An 18,134-nucleotide genomic window follows, 5' to 3' on the forward strand; every position below is an offset into this window, starting at 1 on the left:
TGTTTTTTGAAGTTTTTGAGTTATACAGTATTTAATTTAAAGTTCTCAATTTTCATGCTTTTTATGCACCCTTCTCACCCTTTTCTTTTCTTGGGAGAGAAGAAGAAAGGGGGTGAAGAGTGTACTCTTAACTTTCCCCCTCTTTCGTTGAGTCTCTATGATATCCATAGATTCTATACATATATTTGCTTTTGTGTGTGTACAAATGGGTTAGCCAGGAGTATGGTGAGCTGTATGTCAAGAAAGAGAATGAAGAACATTCTAGGTCTGGGGGTTGGGGCATCTGGATAGGAGAAACATTCTGGGTCTGAGGGACCTTTTTCACTCTGGGATACAGCTGAAAAAGAGTCTGGGAGGGAATATTTTCCATTGAAGTTATCTTTTAAGGGACAAATTAAGAATCTATATAAATCTCAGGTGGGCCGTGAGAGGATGTTATTTGCATCTTATTGAACATCCCTCCTGTATTTGGCTTCAGTCCGTTATTGCTTATATGTCTGTGTTTATGTGTGTTAGGCTCTTTAGAGAATCACATCTTGTCCATCTTGAGGGACTACAGTTAAATTTATATATTAGCTTTAGTCTTCTTTTTAACTTGATCACACCACTGTGAATTCACCATGGACAAAAATTTGTGAGACCATCAGAGTTGTATAGAACTGGCTTTGTTATTCGTATATGTGGCCAGTTAGGAGACTAATTTCTCATGTTGGTTGGATACATGACCATTGGCTTTATTTCGTTTCTTCACATGGTGAAAATTCTTGGGGGAAGAATTTTAGTCCAAAGCTGTCATAATCCTCCTGTTTTCACTTCTTTCTGCTATAATAGTGTTGATCGCTGGTAATATCCCACTTTGTTAGTTGTTTATATAATCACCGGCTGTTTCGGTATTATCCTTTTAATCCATATGCTTACAGTGCTAATTGCCTGCAGTAAAAGTTAGACTTAAAATCCCATATCACCACCCTCTTTTTCTATATTCTTTTCTAATGTTGCCTGTCCAGTCCATTAAGCACTGTATATATTCAACTTTGTAACTTAGTGATATCTTTCCAAAATGCTTGTCCTAAGAATTGATTTTCTGTAGAGCTTGAAAAATGTGTCTGCTGCACTGCATGTAACTCCAACAAGAAGTTTTGGTGAAAAAGAACAAGAAAAATCTGTTAAAATGTTTTCATCAATACATTAAATTTGATAATGCTGCAACTGCTTATATCATTTGGGTTTTATTATTGGCATCTTACTCATTGAGCATAATCACCAGAAGGGCATTTGCTATTCTGGAAAGTGTTAAATTATAGATGAATCTTTGCGAGTAGAATGAATCACACGAAAAAAAAAAATTCAAATTGTACGAAAGTTAGAGGCTTTCCTTGATAGTGAAAAGTCAACATCTTAACACCAACAGCTCCATTATTCTTCCCTATAGACAAAAAATCTAGGGTTAAAACGAGTAAGCATTTGCAGAAACCATGTGGGTGGGCAAGCATTTTAGTTACATTTGCAGGTGAATCGAATAAATGATCTCCATAAATCTCATCCTCATTTCTCGTATCAATCACTATCTATCCCAGAGGCCATGTGGAGCTTCATGTGACACCACCTGCATAAATGGCAATAGCATTGCATGGCCGCCCAAGTCTTTTCTTTTTGAGACCCTTTGTGACAAAAAATGATGTAATATCAAAGTCCCAAACTTAGCCTACCCACTTGACATCATTCAATAAAGCCCCATGTTATTTAGTTTTCAAAATCACACACTACACCATTCTGCTATGAAGTGTTGCCGCGTTGCTTTTACTGTCTCTGTGTGTATGGAGGTTAAATGGAAAGCCTAGTTTTCAACCTTTTTTATTTGTTCTTAGGATCTCACTTTTGCAAGAAAAACTTATATATTACAGGGCATGTTCCGCAACGCGTGATAACTTTTTCATTGGCAAAACACGATTGGTTCGAGATAGCAAAACAATGTTATCCTCGAGATATACAAGTTCTTCTCCACTTTTGCTAATAGAACATGGTTTTGCTTAAACCTTTACCGACTCCGAAACCCAACCTCAGAAACACAATCAATGTTTTTGAAACCAATTCTTTGTCTTTGTTTGAATTAGAACAGGAAAGGCATTGGGTTAAGGCCCTCTGTCACCGTTCAAACATCTTTTTACTGGTAAAGTTACCTCTTCAAAGGGATAAAAAGGAAGCTAAAGAGAGAAAAGCAACAAGGGTTTGTTTTATTATCACCAGTTTAAGCTTTTAAGGACAGCAATGATTTGCATCCTCAGGAAAAGGGGGTGCCCCATAAGCGTGATTCATCTGCATCAAGGGGGCTTTGCTTGTGGCCAGTGGCGTAGCCAGGAATTCTCTCAAGGAGGGTCAACATTATTAGCCAAGATAAATGGAAAAGCCATACCACCACCAGACTTGGACTAGGATGGTTTAGAGGAGAAGAAAAATGCATACAAGGATGTGCCATGAGAATAAAACTATGAGATAATAGATTAATAACCTAAAATCTTAAGTATCCATTGTTTTTCTACATAAATATTTTAGAATAAGTTCAATTATACAAGTAAATAAGATAATATGTACACTGTTACCATTGGGTCAGAAGGGTCATATGACCCTCCTAGGCCTTAATTGGCTTCGCCCCTGCTTGTGGCCCTCTTGTTGCTTTTCTTTTACCTAATTGCTGTAAACGTAGGGCAGGATAAAAGAAAAAACCAAAAGAACTTTATTATTAGCGTTGCATAAACCCGACCAACAGCTAGCTTAGTTTCTTTCTGAAAAAGCTTATATGACAGCCAATGCTCACAATTTCCTTACCATATGGAAATATACCAATTCCGTAGGTAGTTTCTAAAGCGTTTTTCACCTTTTCTTTTTCTTTTTTCTTCCAAGTTTTCCCACATATCATAAATAATGCATCTTCCATTAAACCAACCACAAGCCAAATTTGGCAACTCTTCCTCATGAAAAGAAATTTTCTACTAGTTGGTATACTAGCAACTAGCTAGCAATAATTTTGGGGAAGATGAATGATATGAGCACAAAAAGGCTACGAACTTTTATCTTTTCCCCGTAGTAGAATGTCATTTTTGCATGGAAGATCATAGATTTGATTCTAGATTTTTTTTTTTTTTTTTTCCGAGAAGAGGAATTCAAATTTGGAATAGCCTTTTATGTTTTTCTTCTTCTATCGGTTAATGTCATGTAACACGAAATTATATTATAACTCAAGCTTCAACTCACCCATCTCTTCTCACGTGGAAATGTGGTGGTAACGACAATCTTGGCCCAAATTTTCGAGCAAGTAGTGCATGTGGAGGACGTACCAGATATTATCAAAATGCTATGCATGACAACCAAATGAATCGATCTCCTTGAATTTTTATCTCAAACCAAGAAAACCCGTGTCAATATCAATTCTCCATGTTTAGAAATCATTTCCAATGCCAAAAAGAAATATTTGCATGAAGATCTTGGTTTTAGATTACAAGTTTCATGCCATAACCAATACGATGCATAGTACACCACCTTTGTGTCATTTATTTCATCTTATTTTCTCTCCATCTCTTTCTTTATCTTTATTTAAAAGTTTTACAATCTCAAGAGACATTGTTAACAATTTTGAAGTTGTTATTTGATGATCAATAGATCGTCGTTCTTTGGGAGGAGAAACTTGCGTGCTTTGAGTGCATATATTCCTTTTTTCGCTATTTCTCTCATCACCTCACCTATCACATAATGAGAGAGATAATAAGAAAATAGTATGTACCCGGTGTCTACAAACTGTTTTCCTTTTTAGGATGGACAAAGAGTTTATTCATAAATTCAATTATATAATATTTCAATGTTTGGTACTTTTTCGAAAAAAATCATGTAAAGTGAAAATTGAATTTGATCTAATCGTTGTTTAGACTCTTTCACCTGTTATATTGTATCCTTATGAATTTGGTGACCTTATGCTATACTCTTCCTTCTTTTTTCTTTGTTTAAACACCAAATCATTACAATCAATGATCCAAACCACGATGACCAACATCTAACTTCTCACCCTTGGTCGAACTTTAAATTAGATGTGAGTCTAATTAAATAAGTCCTTTATGCATGTTTTTTGAAGGATAGCTTTGAAGATCAATAGTTCCGACCATCAAATCACATCGTAAGATGAGAACGAGAATGGCATTTGTCTTCATTATTTGAATATTTCCATTACATGGTATGTTTTGTACATATATTTTCCACATCGAAACTATTTGGGAGAAGGTCGCAATGCGAGGTCATTACTCAATGGTGTTGGATAGAATTGACAAAGATCAAAACCCAGGTATCTTTTCACCACTGGAGAGGTAAAAAGGTTTTGCCAAGCTCAAGTTTCCTTTCAACCTAAGAGGGTATTATGGTAATTTAGGGTGGACAGATGAATGTAGACAAGGAAGCACAAGAATCAGGTAAAAATTTAAATAAGATAGAAGGAAGGAAACAAGATCCTATTTAATGACAATATTTATTATACCACCCAATTTGGGGAGAGGAAATCTGACAGAGTTCATTCACATCTGCTGATAATAATTATAAAATATTAAAAACAAATCTGAGCCTCCTCTTTCACCACTCACGACTCACGACTCACCACCAGGGTCAAGCCAAAGCCAAAGCTGACCTTTGGCTCAAGCCAAGCCTCACAAGTTGGCTTCCAAGCCAAGCCAAATTTGACCCACATGCCTATTGGCTACTTCTAATTATGTAGTAAGTTACAGTCTGTTCTGTGTGTATGGTAGGGATGGAAAATACATAAATAAAGGCCCAAAAGAAAAGAATGAAAGCCTTGGAGGCATCACTCTCTCTCTCTCTCTCTGTCAGTCTCCTTTTCACTTTGTTTTAGCTCACTACCTCCATCTCACTCTTGCCCTGAAATAGAGGAAGCAGAGATGCCCGTTGAAGTGTAATGTCTACCCACCGCTTCTGAGCCCCTCTCTCTCTCTCGCTCTTCTTCAAAGACTGAACCTTGTTGGGTCTTAAAACTTTCTCTCTGCTCAGAGAGACTTGGACCCAATTGTTTTCTCTCATTGTCTCTCTGTGTTTTTCGCTTGTAAAAAAGTCCCAAAAAGAAAGAACAGAGACAACCCTTTTCTCGAGCTCTTGTAATTCACCCTCTCTGTTTCTTAGATCTATTTGCGACCCTTTTCTCTGTTTCCATTATTGTAGCCTTGTGTTTGTTGCATTTGAGTTGCAGCTATGAGTAAAGAAGAGTTCTTGAAGATCCAGGTACTCCTTCACTCCCCTGTGCTTAATTCTTTGCTTCATTTGAACTCAAATGTACTTAATTTTCTCTAAAGTTATTTGTCTGCCTTGCTTATCCCTTTATTTCAAGCAAGCTTTGCTCTTTTTGAATATTTCTCTTTACTCTGTTTTGCTCTTTGGGTTATCTGTACATGCAGAAATGTGTTCTCAAAGTGAACATACACTGTGATGGATGCAAGCAGAAAGTGAAGAAAATCTTACAGAAAATTGATGGTATGCTCCATTTTGTTAGAGCCCTGTTTTTAAGTTGACTCTGTCACAGACAACTAATATTTCTCTGTACTGAAGCACATTTCCCTGAAGATTTTTGTTCTTCTTGTATACTAAAACTTTCAAGTTTGCATCTTTTTATTTTTGAAATTATGGGTTAATTTGTGTTTCCTTTTTCTTTAGGAGTTTTCACCACCGACATAGATGCAGAGCAGGGGAAGGTGACTGTCTCAGGAAATGTAGACCCTTCCATTCTCATTAAGAAGCTTGCAAAATCTGGCAAACATGCAGAGCTCTGGGGTGCGCCAAAGGCTAATAACAACAACAACCAGAGCCACATGGCCAATCAGCTCAAAAACATGCAAATCGACAATGGCAAAGGTGGAAACAACAAAGCCCAGAAGGGTGGTGGTGGCAACAACCAGCCCAAGGGTGGTGGTGGCAACAACCAGCCCAAGGTTGGTCAACCAGGCCAACAACAGCAGCAGCAGCAGCAGCAGCAGCAGCAACAGCAACAGCAGCAACTTCAGCAACAGCAGCAACTTCAGCAGCAACATCTTCAGCAACTTAAGCAGCTTCAGCAGCTTCAGCAAATGAAAGGGTTAGATCTGAACCTCCCCCAATTGAAGGGCATGCAAATGCCTCCTTTCAAGGCCCCAGCCCCAAACCCCAACCAGAAGGCTGTGAAATTCAACTTGCGTGAGGATGAGGATTTAAGTGATGATGATTATGATGACCTTGATGATGAAGACTATGATGATGATGATGATGATGAGTTTGATGATGACATGGATGACCCCCATCATCCTCTCAATAAGATGAAACCTGTGATGGGTAATGGTAAGGTGCCTAATATCATGGCGATGATGAATGGAAACCATCCACAGATGATGAATATGAATGCTGCCCAAAAGGGTGGGAATGGTGGTCAAAATGGAGGTGGCGGGGGTGGGGGTAATGGGAAAAAGGGTGGTGGTGGGCCCGTGCCTGTTCAGGTGAATATGGGTGGTGGGAACAATGAGGGTAAAAATGGAGGAGGAAAGAAGGGTGGTGGAGGAGATCACAATCAAAATCAAGGTGGTGGAGGTGGAAAAAATGGAGGCAAAAATGGGGGATTTCCCCCAGATGGTAAAAATGGTGGTGGAGCAATTAACAAGGGTGGTCCTAATCCAAACATCAATAACGCCAATGGGGGCAAAAAGGGCGGCGGTGGCGGTGGAGGAATGAGTGAAGCTCAAGCTATGAGCAATGCTTTTCACAACATGGGTGGGCGCCCTCAGGGCATGCCTGGAGGAGGTAATATGGGTCAGATGCCCAACATGAACAACATGGCAATGGGGCCAATGGGTGGCATGCCAATGAGCCAAATGGGCAACATTCCTGCTGTTCAAGGCCTGCCGGCAGCACCGATGAATGGTGGTGGTGGCGGAGGCGGGGCCGGCTACTTCCAAGGAGCTGGGCCTGAGGCCATGCCTGGAAACCCCTTCCAGCAACAACAATACTTGCAAGCTGTGATGAACCAGCAAAGGGCAATGGGCAATGAGAGGTTCCAGCCTATGATGTATGCTAGGCCTCCACCAGCTGTGAATTACATGCCAGCTGGCCCACCACCCCCATACTATCCATACCCTCCTCCTCCCCCAGCTGGTGAATACACTCACTTCTTTAGCGACGAGAACACCTCAAGTTGCAATGTGATGTGAAAAAATTGACTGAAAATTGGTGCTACCTGCTGCTGATTTGGGTTAATTAATTTGCCGAGTTTGTGGTGGTTCAGTTCATAGTTCCAAAGACTAGAAATCTGGTGCCATATTATACATGGAAATGGTTTTTTCTTCTTTTTAGTTTTAATTCCTCTCCTTATTTTTTCATCTTCATCCCTAGCCCCACCCCACTGCCCAGATTCATTCCCAAAAACCCAAGCTTCGACACCGCCGCCGCCGCCTCCACTGCCTCCGCGTCCACCTCCGGACCTTTCCGTTAGGATTTTAATTATCAATAGGGAGAGTATTTATAGATAATATATTTAAAGTTGTTAGGGCAAGAGATGAGATGTAAGTGAAGGAGATGAGATGTAAGTGGCTCTCTCTGGGCTTCTCTCTTTTTTATGAGATGTTTATATGTGTTGATAAGTTTCAAACAAAAATAATATCAAAGAGAATCCCTCTCTCTGCCCATTTCTCTCCCTTGAGCCCAAAATGCTGTACAAACTTTGCCCTGTTTTCCCAATGTGGTTGACATCATGGGTGTTTTGGGTGGTGGGTCTCCACATAATGAGTAGGGCTAGTGGAAACAAGTATGCCCCCCACTGTTTAGAAAAACAATAATTATGATTCTCTATCCAAGTTTAAATCTTTCGGGCCAAAGGGTTTTGTAGCTCAAGTGGTTATCCCTGCACGTTTCGGGCCAAAGGGATTTGTAGCTTAAGTGGTTATCCCTGCACGTTGCACCTATTTGTAGCTTATGTTTAATTTCCATAAATAAAAGAAATATTGTTTTTATGCACGTATTTGTGTATAGGAGAATGTAAATACTGTGTATATTTTGGCATTGAAATGAAAGGGTGGGTGTTGACAAAGACAAAGCTATAACAACTTTATTTAGAAAATCTAACGGCGTTGACACTTTGACACGAATTCAGGGAGTCCAGTGAGACAGACTATAGTCTCATCAAACAGAAAGGAAAGAAACAGCATAAAAAACAACAGAGGAAGAAAGTGGTCCCCACACAACATGATGATCATGATGATATATAATGGAGCTTTGCCTAAGCTGCTGCTGCTGCTCATGTCTAATCAGACAGTGATTGATGGGAAGCCCCCCATTGTACATTCCCAAAAGTACTTCTCTGTTCCCTCTTGCTTGCTATTCTCCGTTATTATAAATTTAATTATGAAAAGCACATATTGATCTTCAATTTCATGGTTAATAATATTATATCAATGACGACGTTATGTTATATTATTAGACTGTAAATTGAAGATTCGCATTTTACTTAATAAACAGTACATAATTTATAGTTTGACAGTATAGGATTCTGTGTGTTTTTTTGCATGGTAAATATTGTTATAGAGGTGGTCTTGGTGGTCTTAGTCTTTTTATGTGTGTTGCTTGCAAGATGAGCCAACTTGTGTCTCAGTCTCAGGCTCTACGGCTGCACGGGTGCTGAGAGACCTGAGCCAAACAATTAATGCTAGTAGCTCCAGATCCAATATTTCTTGACGCTGATTGGTTACCAAGAATCACATATCCTCCTCCTGCTTTGGACCAACCCAATCCTCGACTCGAACAACCATGAAACTCTGTCCAAATGTGAAATATCATAGATAAGCCCACCAATTGTCACTCATGCAAGTCGACACGTGGCGGGAGATGGATGAGGACGACTTTGACAGGTAGGTGAGATAGCTGATGAGAGAGAGAGAGAGAGGGAATCTCATACTCACATGGGATGGTGTATGGAATATGGATGGGTGCATGGCAGGCAGTATGGGGATGGGCTTCCTTTGGATGTATATGCAATTTTGCATATAATGCATGCCAAACGGCACACACTCACACAAACCAAACAACACACTCCGCTATTTTACAAATGCTTTGCTTCAACAAAATCGTGTTTCTTCTTTTGGCTTCTTTATATTTTCTCTTTCCAAAAAGTAATGTTTTCTGTGTGACATATTTCACAGTATTAACGTGGTGATGATGTTATGTTGTTGACCTGTTAAATTGTTCGTTACTTCATAAATTAATAATGAGACATATAATATAAAATTCAGGTTAAAAGCAAGTGCATTATTCTTTTTTATTTTGTATATAAAAGCGACAATCTAAACTAAAATACTTGAAATTAATTTAACTGATTGGGCCAGTTTGTTATTGTTGTATTGTGAAAATAATTGTTGTTAGATTTGCTGTGAAAGAAAACAGTTTGGCGTTTAGTAAACTTTTTGTTAAAAGTGTTATTAGTACTGATTCCCTCATAATCATTAAACCCAACATCTCTTTAAAACTTATTCCTACATAATCAGAAAATGAAAACACCTCATAAGCTGCTTTCCCTTATACCTTTCTCTCACATCAATTTTTAACAATAAGTGATTTTCTCATAGTTAACCAACCGGACTGGACTTCCCAAAATGTTTTAAAAAATCACTTATCATCCCAAATAAGCAATGTCAAACGGACACTAAGAGGGGGAATTCAAACTAAAGTTTAAAATTAACAATAATCCTAAGCTTGAGAGAGAGAGAGGCTTAACCATGATTCACCAAAGGGAAAAAAGTGCTACGCATGATGAAGAAGACAGGAAGCTGGAGCCTTTTCTGTTACTTGTTCACTTTTTCATCTTTTTTGGGCCCTTAATTTTGACTGAGGATTTGAATTGATAATGATCCTAAACTTTCACGTGGGTCCTCATCTACTTCTCTTAATTAATTGGGTAGCTATTCTTCTAAAATCATGTCACATTTAATTAACCTCCAAGCTAAGTCAAGACTCTATGAAAAGCTTGCACATTAGGGAAGCTAAATGTGGTTCTTTTTGTCACTATATGTTCTTTACTTCTGTCTTCTGCTAATTATTGACGGACACTAACTTTCAGGGCTGGTTTTTAATCAGTCTCATCCTTCAAAATTATATAACTAAAACTAATGAAAAGTTTTTATTTTTATTTTTATTTGGTAAGTTGTCAAGTTTATGATTTTTGTATATTATCATTTGTTTCTAATTCCTTGGACTTCTCTCATGGATGCTACTTTCTTTGACCTACATTATATTTGAGAGACATAGACTACATTCCTTGGAACTTTGTATATAATAAACTAAAGAAGGCGCCGTTTTATATTTATTCTTTTTTTTGAAAAAATATTGGGCAATGAGAAAATTGAACTTAAGAAGTGCAGAGTAGCTGCTCTTAACTATTTGAGTTACAAACCTCTTTCTTTCATTCGATATTTATCCTGAAAAAATAAGAATCAACCACAAGAAGATAGAAACAAAGGGTCCAATATTAGTAAAGTAGTAAAGTGAGAATAATAGTGAGGTCAAACGAAGTAATCATTTAAACTATAGTGAATAGAAAAAACAAAGATAGAGTTGGAACTCATGATTCTTTGAAACCCTAAACTTAGAGGGTGAATCATGAATGAATGGTATTTTTATTAAATATAATTTTAGGTTTTTAATGTTTAAAAACCGAAATTTAAATAATAATAAAAAACAAATTGATGAACAAATAGTAAAGTAATTTCATGTACAAAATTATTTTAAATTTCTAGAGAGTAACGAAGTGAATTTGCGAGTTCCAATGATAGAAACTTGAATTAATCTATGGATTGAAGTAAAATTTATTAAAAGTAAATATATCTAAAAATGTTGGGGGCACTTAAGTAATTTAAGTAATTAAGGGGTCTGCCTGCCTGCCTGCCAAATGTATCCAAATAGAAATAGTGATGGATGGCAGAGATGGGGTTAGGCCATTTTGTTTGTTTGGTCAAATCACCGTATCTGTATATTGTCTCCAAAACCATTTTCAATTATTACGCACTTGACTCATGCACAATCCGTACGTGCCGGTGCATTAAAAATCACAAATATTTGTTTTGGTTGAAAACAAGTAAATCACAAATGTTGATTAAAACAAAGAGATATTTAGTCATATACCATTCTTAGAAGTTAGAACTAAAACTATAAATAAATCCTATACCATTTAATTTCTATAAACAAACAAACAAAAATCCAAAAAATGATAGCTGGCACTATTGAATTTAATTTTGATTATTAAATTACTTTGATGCCTTATTGAGTGGGGTTAGATTTGTTTCAAGAAATCAATGACAGTTTTATAATTTAAAAGAAAAACCTTTTTGTTATGTTGTAAATGGACTTTTGGTGTGTTTCTAAAGTCCATTTAATATAGGTTTTTTTATAATTTGGGCTCCTATATTGGGTATAATAGTGAATCTCCCTAAAAAAAACAAGTAAATCACATACTTTTTTTTTAAAATCAAAGAAAGATAACTTTATTGAAACAACAATATCACAAGTCAGAAATACAAAGAACTGGACTATAGTGATGTAAATAATGTGACTTCATTAAAATCTTGCCTTAAAAAGTTCATAACGGAGGAAAATCCAACAAAGAAAAAATAGAACCACTACATCACAACCTGTAACAAACAATTCCTAATGATAGAATTAAGAAAATATTTTGTCATAAGGACCATCTTCCAACCAAACATGAAAATCAGGAGATAGAAGTGTTTGTTTTGCCAGTAAATATGCAACCTGATTACACTCTCGATGAGCAAATTCACAGATTATATGATGGAAAGATGAAAGCAAATCATATACTTAAGTTGCTATTAGAAAACAAATTTTGTTGTTTTTTGAGGTTTGTAAATTCAATTTTTGAATTTTGTATACCCATTTGTTTAGCAGTCGAGAATAGGGTTTTATTTTATAATAAAATAAAATAGATTCCACTCGAAATTAATTTTTCTAGGCTTATACTATTTTGTCGGGTCATTTTCTAGGCATTTAAAGGCAAAACAAGTTTTGTAGAAAATTAATGATGATGGGATAAAGACAATTTGTATAAGGACGAATGTTTTTAATTTTTTTTATATTTATTTGACAATTGTTGTTTATAAGATTTGAATTTATCAGCATTTTCTTTAATAAAATAAAGACCGAACGTTACTAGATCAAATGATCATGCACGTTTGGGGACAATGGTAATGATCAAGGCAGGCGTTGAAATTCAATATGTCTGTAAAAGGGTGGAAGTCTTTAATTTCTTGTAAGTAGGCATGGTGGGTTGTGGCGTGCCACCATATCCTTCCACTTCCAAAGGACTTTATGAGTTTGGAGTGGTCCATTTTTAGGTCCCTCTCCAATTTCCTCTTCAACCCACTCAAGCCACACCATGAACAAGCACCACGCATGCACATATATATCAAACATTAAATCAAGATAAAAGTCCTCAATACTAGTTATACTTTACAAGCTTCGTCTGACATTTCGCACACCAATATTGATGCATACAATAACTCTTCAATTATTGTTATTGTTATCTCTAAGCAAATTAATATCATCACAAAGTACTACATTTTCAAACTAGAGCATCGCATGATCACTTGGGCTAGGTTTTAGTTTTCTTTTAACAAGGGGCAAACACACTGTTTCGACCAACTGACCTAATTCACGTATGTACTTAAGATAGTTAAATAATGTACTTGTCATTTCTAATCATGCCAACTAAAATAGGACTCGTGCATAAAATGGAACGTGAATACAGTTAATGGTCACTATCTAACAAAATATATGGCAAAACAAGTTGGGTGGGGTGACATGACTTGAGTGAATTCTGATTAGTAAGTTTGAATTGGTTCCCAGTTGTTTTCATGTGGCAAAACCAGAATTGTATCGTTTGAGAGCACACCATGTGTTATGTTCCATCACATTTTACAGTAAAATTGATTTGATATCTTTAGAATGTGATGGGATCGTATTGTGGCCAAGCATAGGATTGAATAGGATAGGATAGTCCACAGTTGTTTTCATATGCATATTTCTGCAATTGTGTTTTTTTTTTAATTTTCAGTTACCAAGAACATTGAGAAATATGTGCAAGTGGAGTTGGAGAAACCACGAGAGCACTTTCTAAAGTGTGCTTCTGCATAAAGTCATGAGGATCAATGATATAGAATGGATTTTTCAAGACTTTGACATTTTACAGGATGCCTTGATTGGAGTGGGTGTTGTCTCCTCTCTCCCTAGTTTGCTTTCCTCCATGTTTGAAAATTCTAAGGCTAAATTAAGTGAATATATAGATGTGTGTGCTGTGCTGCAACCTATGCAACTGCAGCGTTTTGGTCAAGCACTCGTAATTCCATAGTACTATTAGTTGTTGGATGAATATGCATATCCCACTTGGGACTGAGTGCCTGACATAATATATATAGTACTTAGGTCAAAATTAAGCTTTTAATTGTTGAATACACACACACACATATATATATATATATATATATACATTTACATAAGAGCCTTGTTGGAATATGACACCGACTTTGTAAGAGTCATAAATTAGTATGTAAGGAATTAGAGAACACACACCAATGTTGATATATTTTCATAAAACCATATATCTGGTTGAATTGAGAGAAATATAGACATATTTAGTGGATGGCAATGGATCGAATTGAGGGTGGGTATGTCATTCTCATCTCCATTTTCGTTAAGCATTTTTTCCCATTCCCGCATTCCCAATCCCCGCCTGGGAAACGGGTTTCCAGACCCACCCCATTAAAATAAAAAAAATAAAAAAAACTACTTTGTTGAACGAGAAAAAAGCACTATGAGCACAACATATGTATTCAATTAAATTTTTATTAACTAAAAATCTAGACTATTTTAAAAAAATTAATACATTTCAAAACTACATGTCCAAGACCAAGACATGATCATCATATTATAGAGGTAACTAGTGGCGGAGCCAAGAATTTATGTGTTTTGAGGCCAACATATAGATCTAACAAGACATTAAAAAATTTCAAAATTTCAACCTTAACAAAGTTTGGAAAAATGAAAGGCACAAAACAATTAGGTATCAAAATAACACTCGTCTTTCTTTCATATCTCGAAAACCATCTATGAGATACGACAAAAAAAATCATATTCTATGCATATAACATATAAGATACGAAACATATAACTATAACAATGAAAAAACTTCAATTTTCACTCATATAAACATATACAAATATATTCTCATGAAAAATAAATAAACAACGAAAAAAACTATGACTATGTAAAGTTATCCAACCTGAAATAAAATTTTTTGAAGCAGGAGGTTGGAGAGCAAACAACCAAATTCAATTATTTTCTTTTGATGTGTGCGGCTGCTTCAAATTAAGTTCATGTTACTTCATATAGAAACAAAAATTAAAATTCCGATCCTTTTTTATTTGAGTAAAAGTCTACTTCTTATTTAATAAAGAAGATTTTTCGAAACTTTATTTGATTGACTGTTTTTATTTTATTTATTTATTTTATTAATTGGCTCCTATTTGAAGAAATCACTTAGTCTTTTACTTAGAGAAACACATCTTTTCTTTATTGTGAGGGGCCACAAGCAATAATTATCATATATACTTCCTAAACCAGTAGAAAGCAAAGACCAAATATTAAATTGTGTCAAAATTTTGTGAGGGCGCAGGCCCCTTCAGGCCTTAACAAGTTTCTGCCCTGGAGGTAACATCACCATCACACATCTTAATAATATATTTATATAAAAATAAATTATATATATTCTAAACGGGGCGAGTTCAAGTCCCTCAACTTGAAGCTATATATATAAATAGGGAGCTTCAATTGAAGAATCCCTCAAATAAGCTTATTTGAGGGACATATTTGTAGGGCCCCACTCCATATTGTATTTCACTAATCCAAAGCGTCTATTTTGTAGATACTCATTCAAAGATCATCTTTGCAAAAAAATCACTTGAATTCGATATCATTTGACTATTCAATTGAATTATTGAAATTTTAGTACTTTCTTGAAATACTGTGTTCATTAATTTTATAGGATACAATTGGATATTAAAACGGTTTCTGATTGGTCTAATTTTTTGCAATGATGATCTATAAATGAAGACCTAAAAAATAGATTATTTGGATCGTTAAAACCAAATTCGTAGATTATTTTAAAGAGCATCCCTCAACTGAAGTTCCCTGTGTATAAAATATATATATATATATATATATATATTAATTTTGCTTATTAAAAAAATTAGATTGTCCTAGCTGGAGAGAAGAGTTGGCTAACAAAACCATGGCTTATCCTGAGCGAAAGTGCATTGCTTGCAGTATCTTGTAATTTGACAGACGGAAAAGATTTGCTACAGAAACAGAATGATTACCATGAGTTGCCTTAAAAGTGATTAAGATCAGAAAAGCTGATGCTTATAAGCTGTTCATTGAGCGACTTTTTTCAGTCCTTGAATCTGCGTTTTAAAATATTCACGTGCCTTTGGATTTCCGAGAGATGCCATGTCACAACAAATGATTATAATTATATTACTTTGATAAACACTCAAACTAAGTCTCATTAACAAGATTGGAATCGTTAAATCTCATTAACAAGATTGGAGGAGGACTACTCTTTTTCTTCTTTAAATTTTTTTAAAAATTTTTGCCCCTTCTGAGAGACAAAAGTGACATTGTTGCAGATGTGACTTTGGTGTAATGTGTCACCACAATGTTTGACAAAACCTACAAATGGGTGGAGGGTCATACTTTATTTTCCTCATCATCATCTCTCCTGTGCTTTTGTGCCTGCAGGTCAAATTCTTCGATTCTACTCCATCTTCTGTTCATAAAGTTCAAAGATTTTGCTTTTGATAATAATTGCACTTTGAAACTGTAGACTGCTAGCTTATTTACAGAGTTTTTGACCAAGGAAAGAAAATTTACAAGTTTGACAGCTTTTGCTTATGAGATATGATTTGCCCACTCTCATTTTCTCCACTTATACTTCCTTTTGCTTTTAAATATTTTTTAATTAATTTTGTTACTTCTTTTTTTTATTCTACCCTTATTCTACATTAATATCTTTTTATTTTACTTTTATATTCATTCTTTTTCTTTATATTTAATTTTCCAACTTGCACTCTATTTTCAGTTTTTTTTTTCCTTTAATTGAGTAAGAAATTAAGTTTTTTTTTTCTCCCTTTAATACTGAAAATGAAGTGTAAGTTAGAAAATTAAGTATAAAGAAAAAGAAATAATATTAAAATGAAGTAAAAAAGAAATTAATGTAGAGTAGGGATAGAATAGAAAAGAGAAATAACAAAATTGAGTAAAAAGTATTAAAAAGCAAAAAAAAGTGCAAGTGGATAAAATAAGAATGGGGAAATCAGCTCCCTTGCTTATACTCTCAAAACTCAAGTTTCCCTTCTACATTCCCAATCAAGATTTCATAATTTTAAATGACAAACTCAGAGTGCCGACATCTTAGAAAATAAAATATTGCTCGACTCGATAGGAACTATTTACAAAGCTCGACTCGATAATGATAGTCATGCTTAGAAACAAACGAGTGGCTTCAGTGCTGCTACCACTACTTCTTGGTGGTGGATAGCTCGAATTTTTTTTAATACATGTTCCTACTAGCATCACTGTCTATCTGAGTTATATATAGCAAAAAAGGAAAAAAAAGGAAAAAAAAGAAAGAAGGTGCATGTTTTATATAATATTTAATACTGTGATATAATTGAAAACGTTGAAATATCTGGAGAGACTGGATAATATAAATTAGGGCAAGACACACACCCCCTTACAGCAGTGCTTGAGTTTTAAATTTAAAAGAATAAGAGAACATACTTTTCTGTCTGTGGAAGGGCAACCCAAATTAAGAATTATGAGCGAGCAGAGAAAATGGAGAATAGCAGTGAGGTTTTATGGGATCTTGTTGGAAGGGAATTTCATGTTTCAACCCCCTTAAGTTTATGCAGTTGAATTCATTGTCTCAGTTCACTTGAAAGAAGACAAATGGAGATTGTTTCAAGTGCTCAATCATTCAGTATGACTATAGAAAAAAGCAGACCTGCATGCGTCTGTCTGCTGTTTCTGGATGTAGATTGTTAAATTTGGACATGTTATATAAGTTCAATTATTATTAATTAATTTAGGTTGGATAAAATGCGTAAGGGTCCTACAATTCTAGACCTTTTCTTTCTATTGTATTAAAAGTTTTAATTTTTTTGTTGTTGGCGGATACGGTGATTTGACCTAATTGTACTGCATGAGAGAAACAAAACCCATTTTACCATTACGCGACACTTAACAGCTAACAGTAGGTCCTAGACCCTTTAGTTAGTGAGAGACTTTCATACACAACGACATTGTATTATTAGTCGAGAATAGTAAAATAGTAATATCTTACTTAGAAGAGAGTTTTTCCGCTTTAATTGAGATATATCAACCACCATGATAGATGTAAAGTAAAAAAAAGGCAATGAAATCCTTCACGAGAAAGATGGAGTAACTTCCAACGTATGAAGTAAAAAACATTTGAAGCTTGTTGGGCTATTATGTTTTGAAGGAAGTCACCTCACTTAAAAGTAAAAAAGAACAAAAAACAAAAGTAAATTCCACTCTCATCATGTTTTGTTCTTGAAATGACTACCCACCCATTATGTTTTTTACATCAAAGACTCTTCCAAAAAGTGGAAGATATAAAAATATCTTTTTACTAGTTCGTAAACTGTGAATTAAACTAAAAGTTAAACTAAATGTGTTTTTAATATGTAATATACACAACAAATTGCATATTTATTTATGTGTTACCCAGAAAGCCATAAGCCTATATATATATTTATATAGACAGTGTAAACGTGGCAGAATGTATGAGTAAAGTTACTGGGTCTTGGAGTTGGTGCAAATTTGGTGCAGAGGAGTTAGCTGCAGCAGCAGCAGCCACATTTCCTGACTCATGCAGCCTACTTATTCATTCAAACAAGCAATTGAGATTCTCATTTAAAAAGCTTAAAAACAAGGGTTTTGATTTGAGGATTTTCCCACAAGCAAAGAAAGAATCAAACTTTATTAAATTA

General features: G+C 35.4%; 1 protein-coding gene across 1 annotated transcript; it reads left to right on the forward strand.

The window, feature by feature from the left end:
* Positions 1-4,788: 4,788 nt before the first annotated feature.
* LOC110750435 (Heavy metal transport/detoxification superfamily protein) lies at positions 4,789-7,702 on the forward strand. Its single transcript, XM_021950772.2, has 3 exons — positions 4,789-5,271; positions 5,445-5,520; positions 5,701-7,702. The coding sequence occupies exons 1-3, from the start codon at positions 5,242-5,244 to the stop codon at positions 7,218-7,220; spliced, it is 1,626 nt and encodes a 541-aa protein (XP_021806464.2). The 5' UTR covers positions 4,789-5,241; the 3' UTR covers positions 7,221-7,702.
* The last annotated feature ends 10,432 nt before the right edge of the window (positions 7,703-18,134 follow it).

The sequence above is a fragment of the Prunus avium genome, chromosome 1, assembly GCF_965620075.1.
Source record: "Prunus avium chromosome 1, drPruAviu1.hap1.1, whole genome shotgun sequence".
Taxonomy (NCBI): Eukaryota; Viridiplantae; Streptophyta; class Magnoliopsida; order Rosales; family Rosaceae; genus Prunus; species Prunus avium.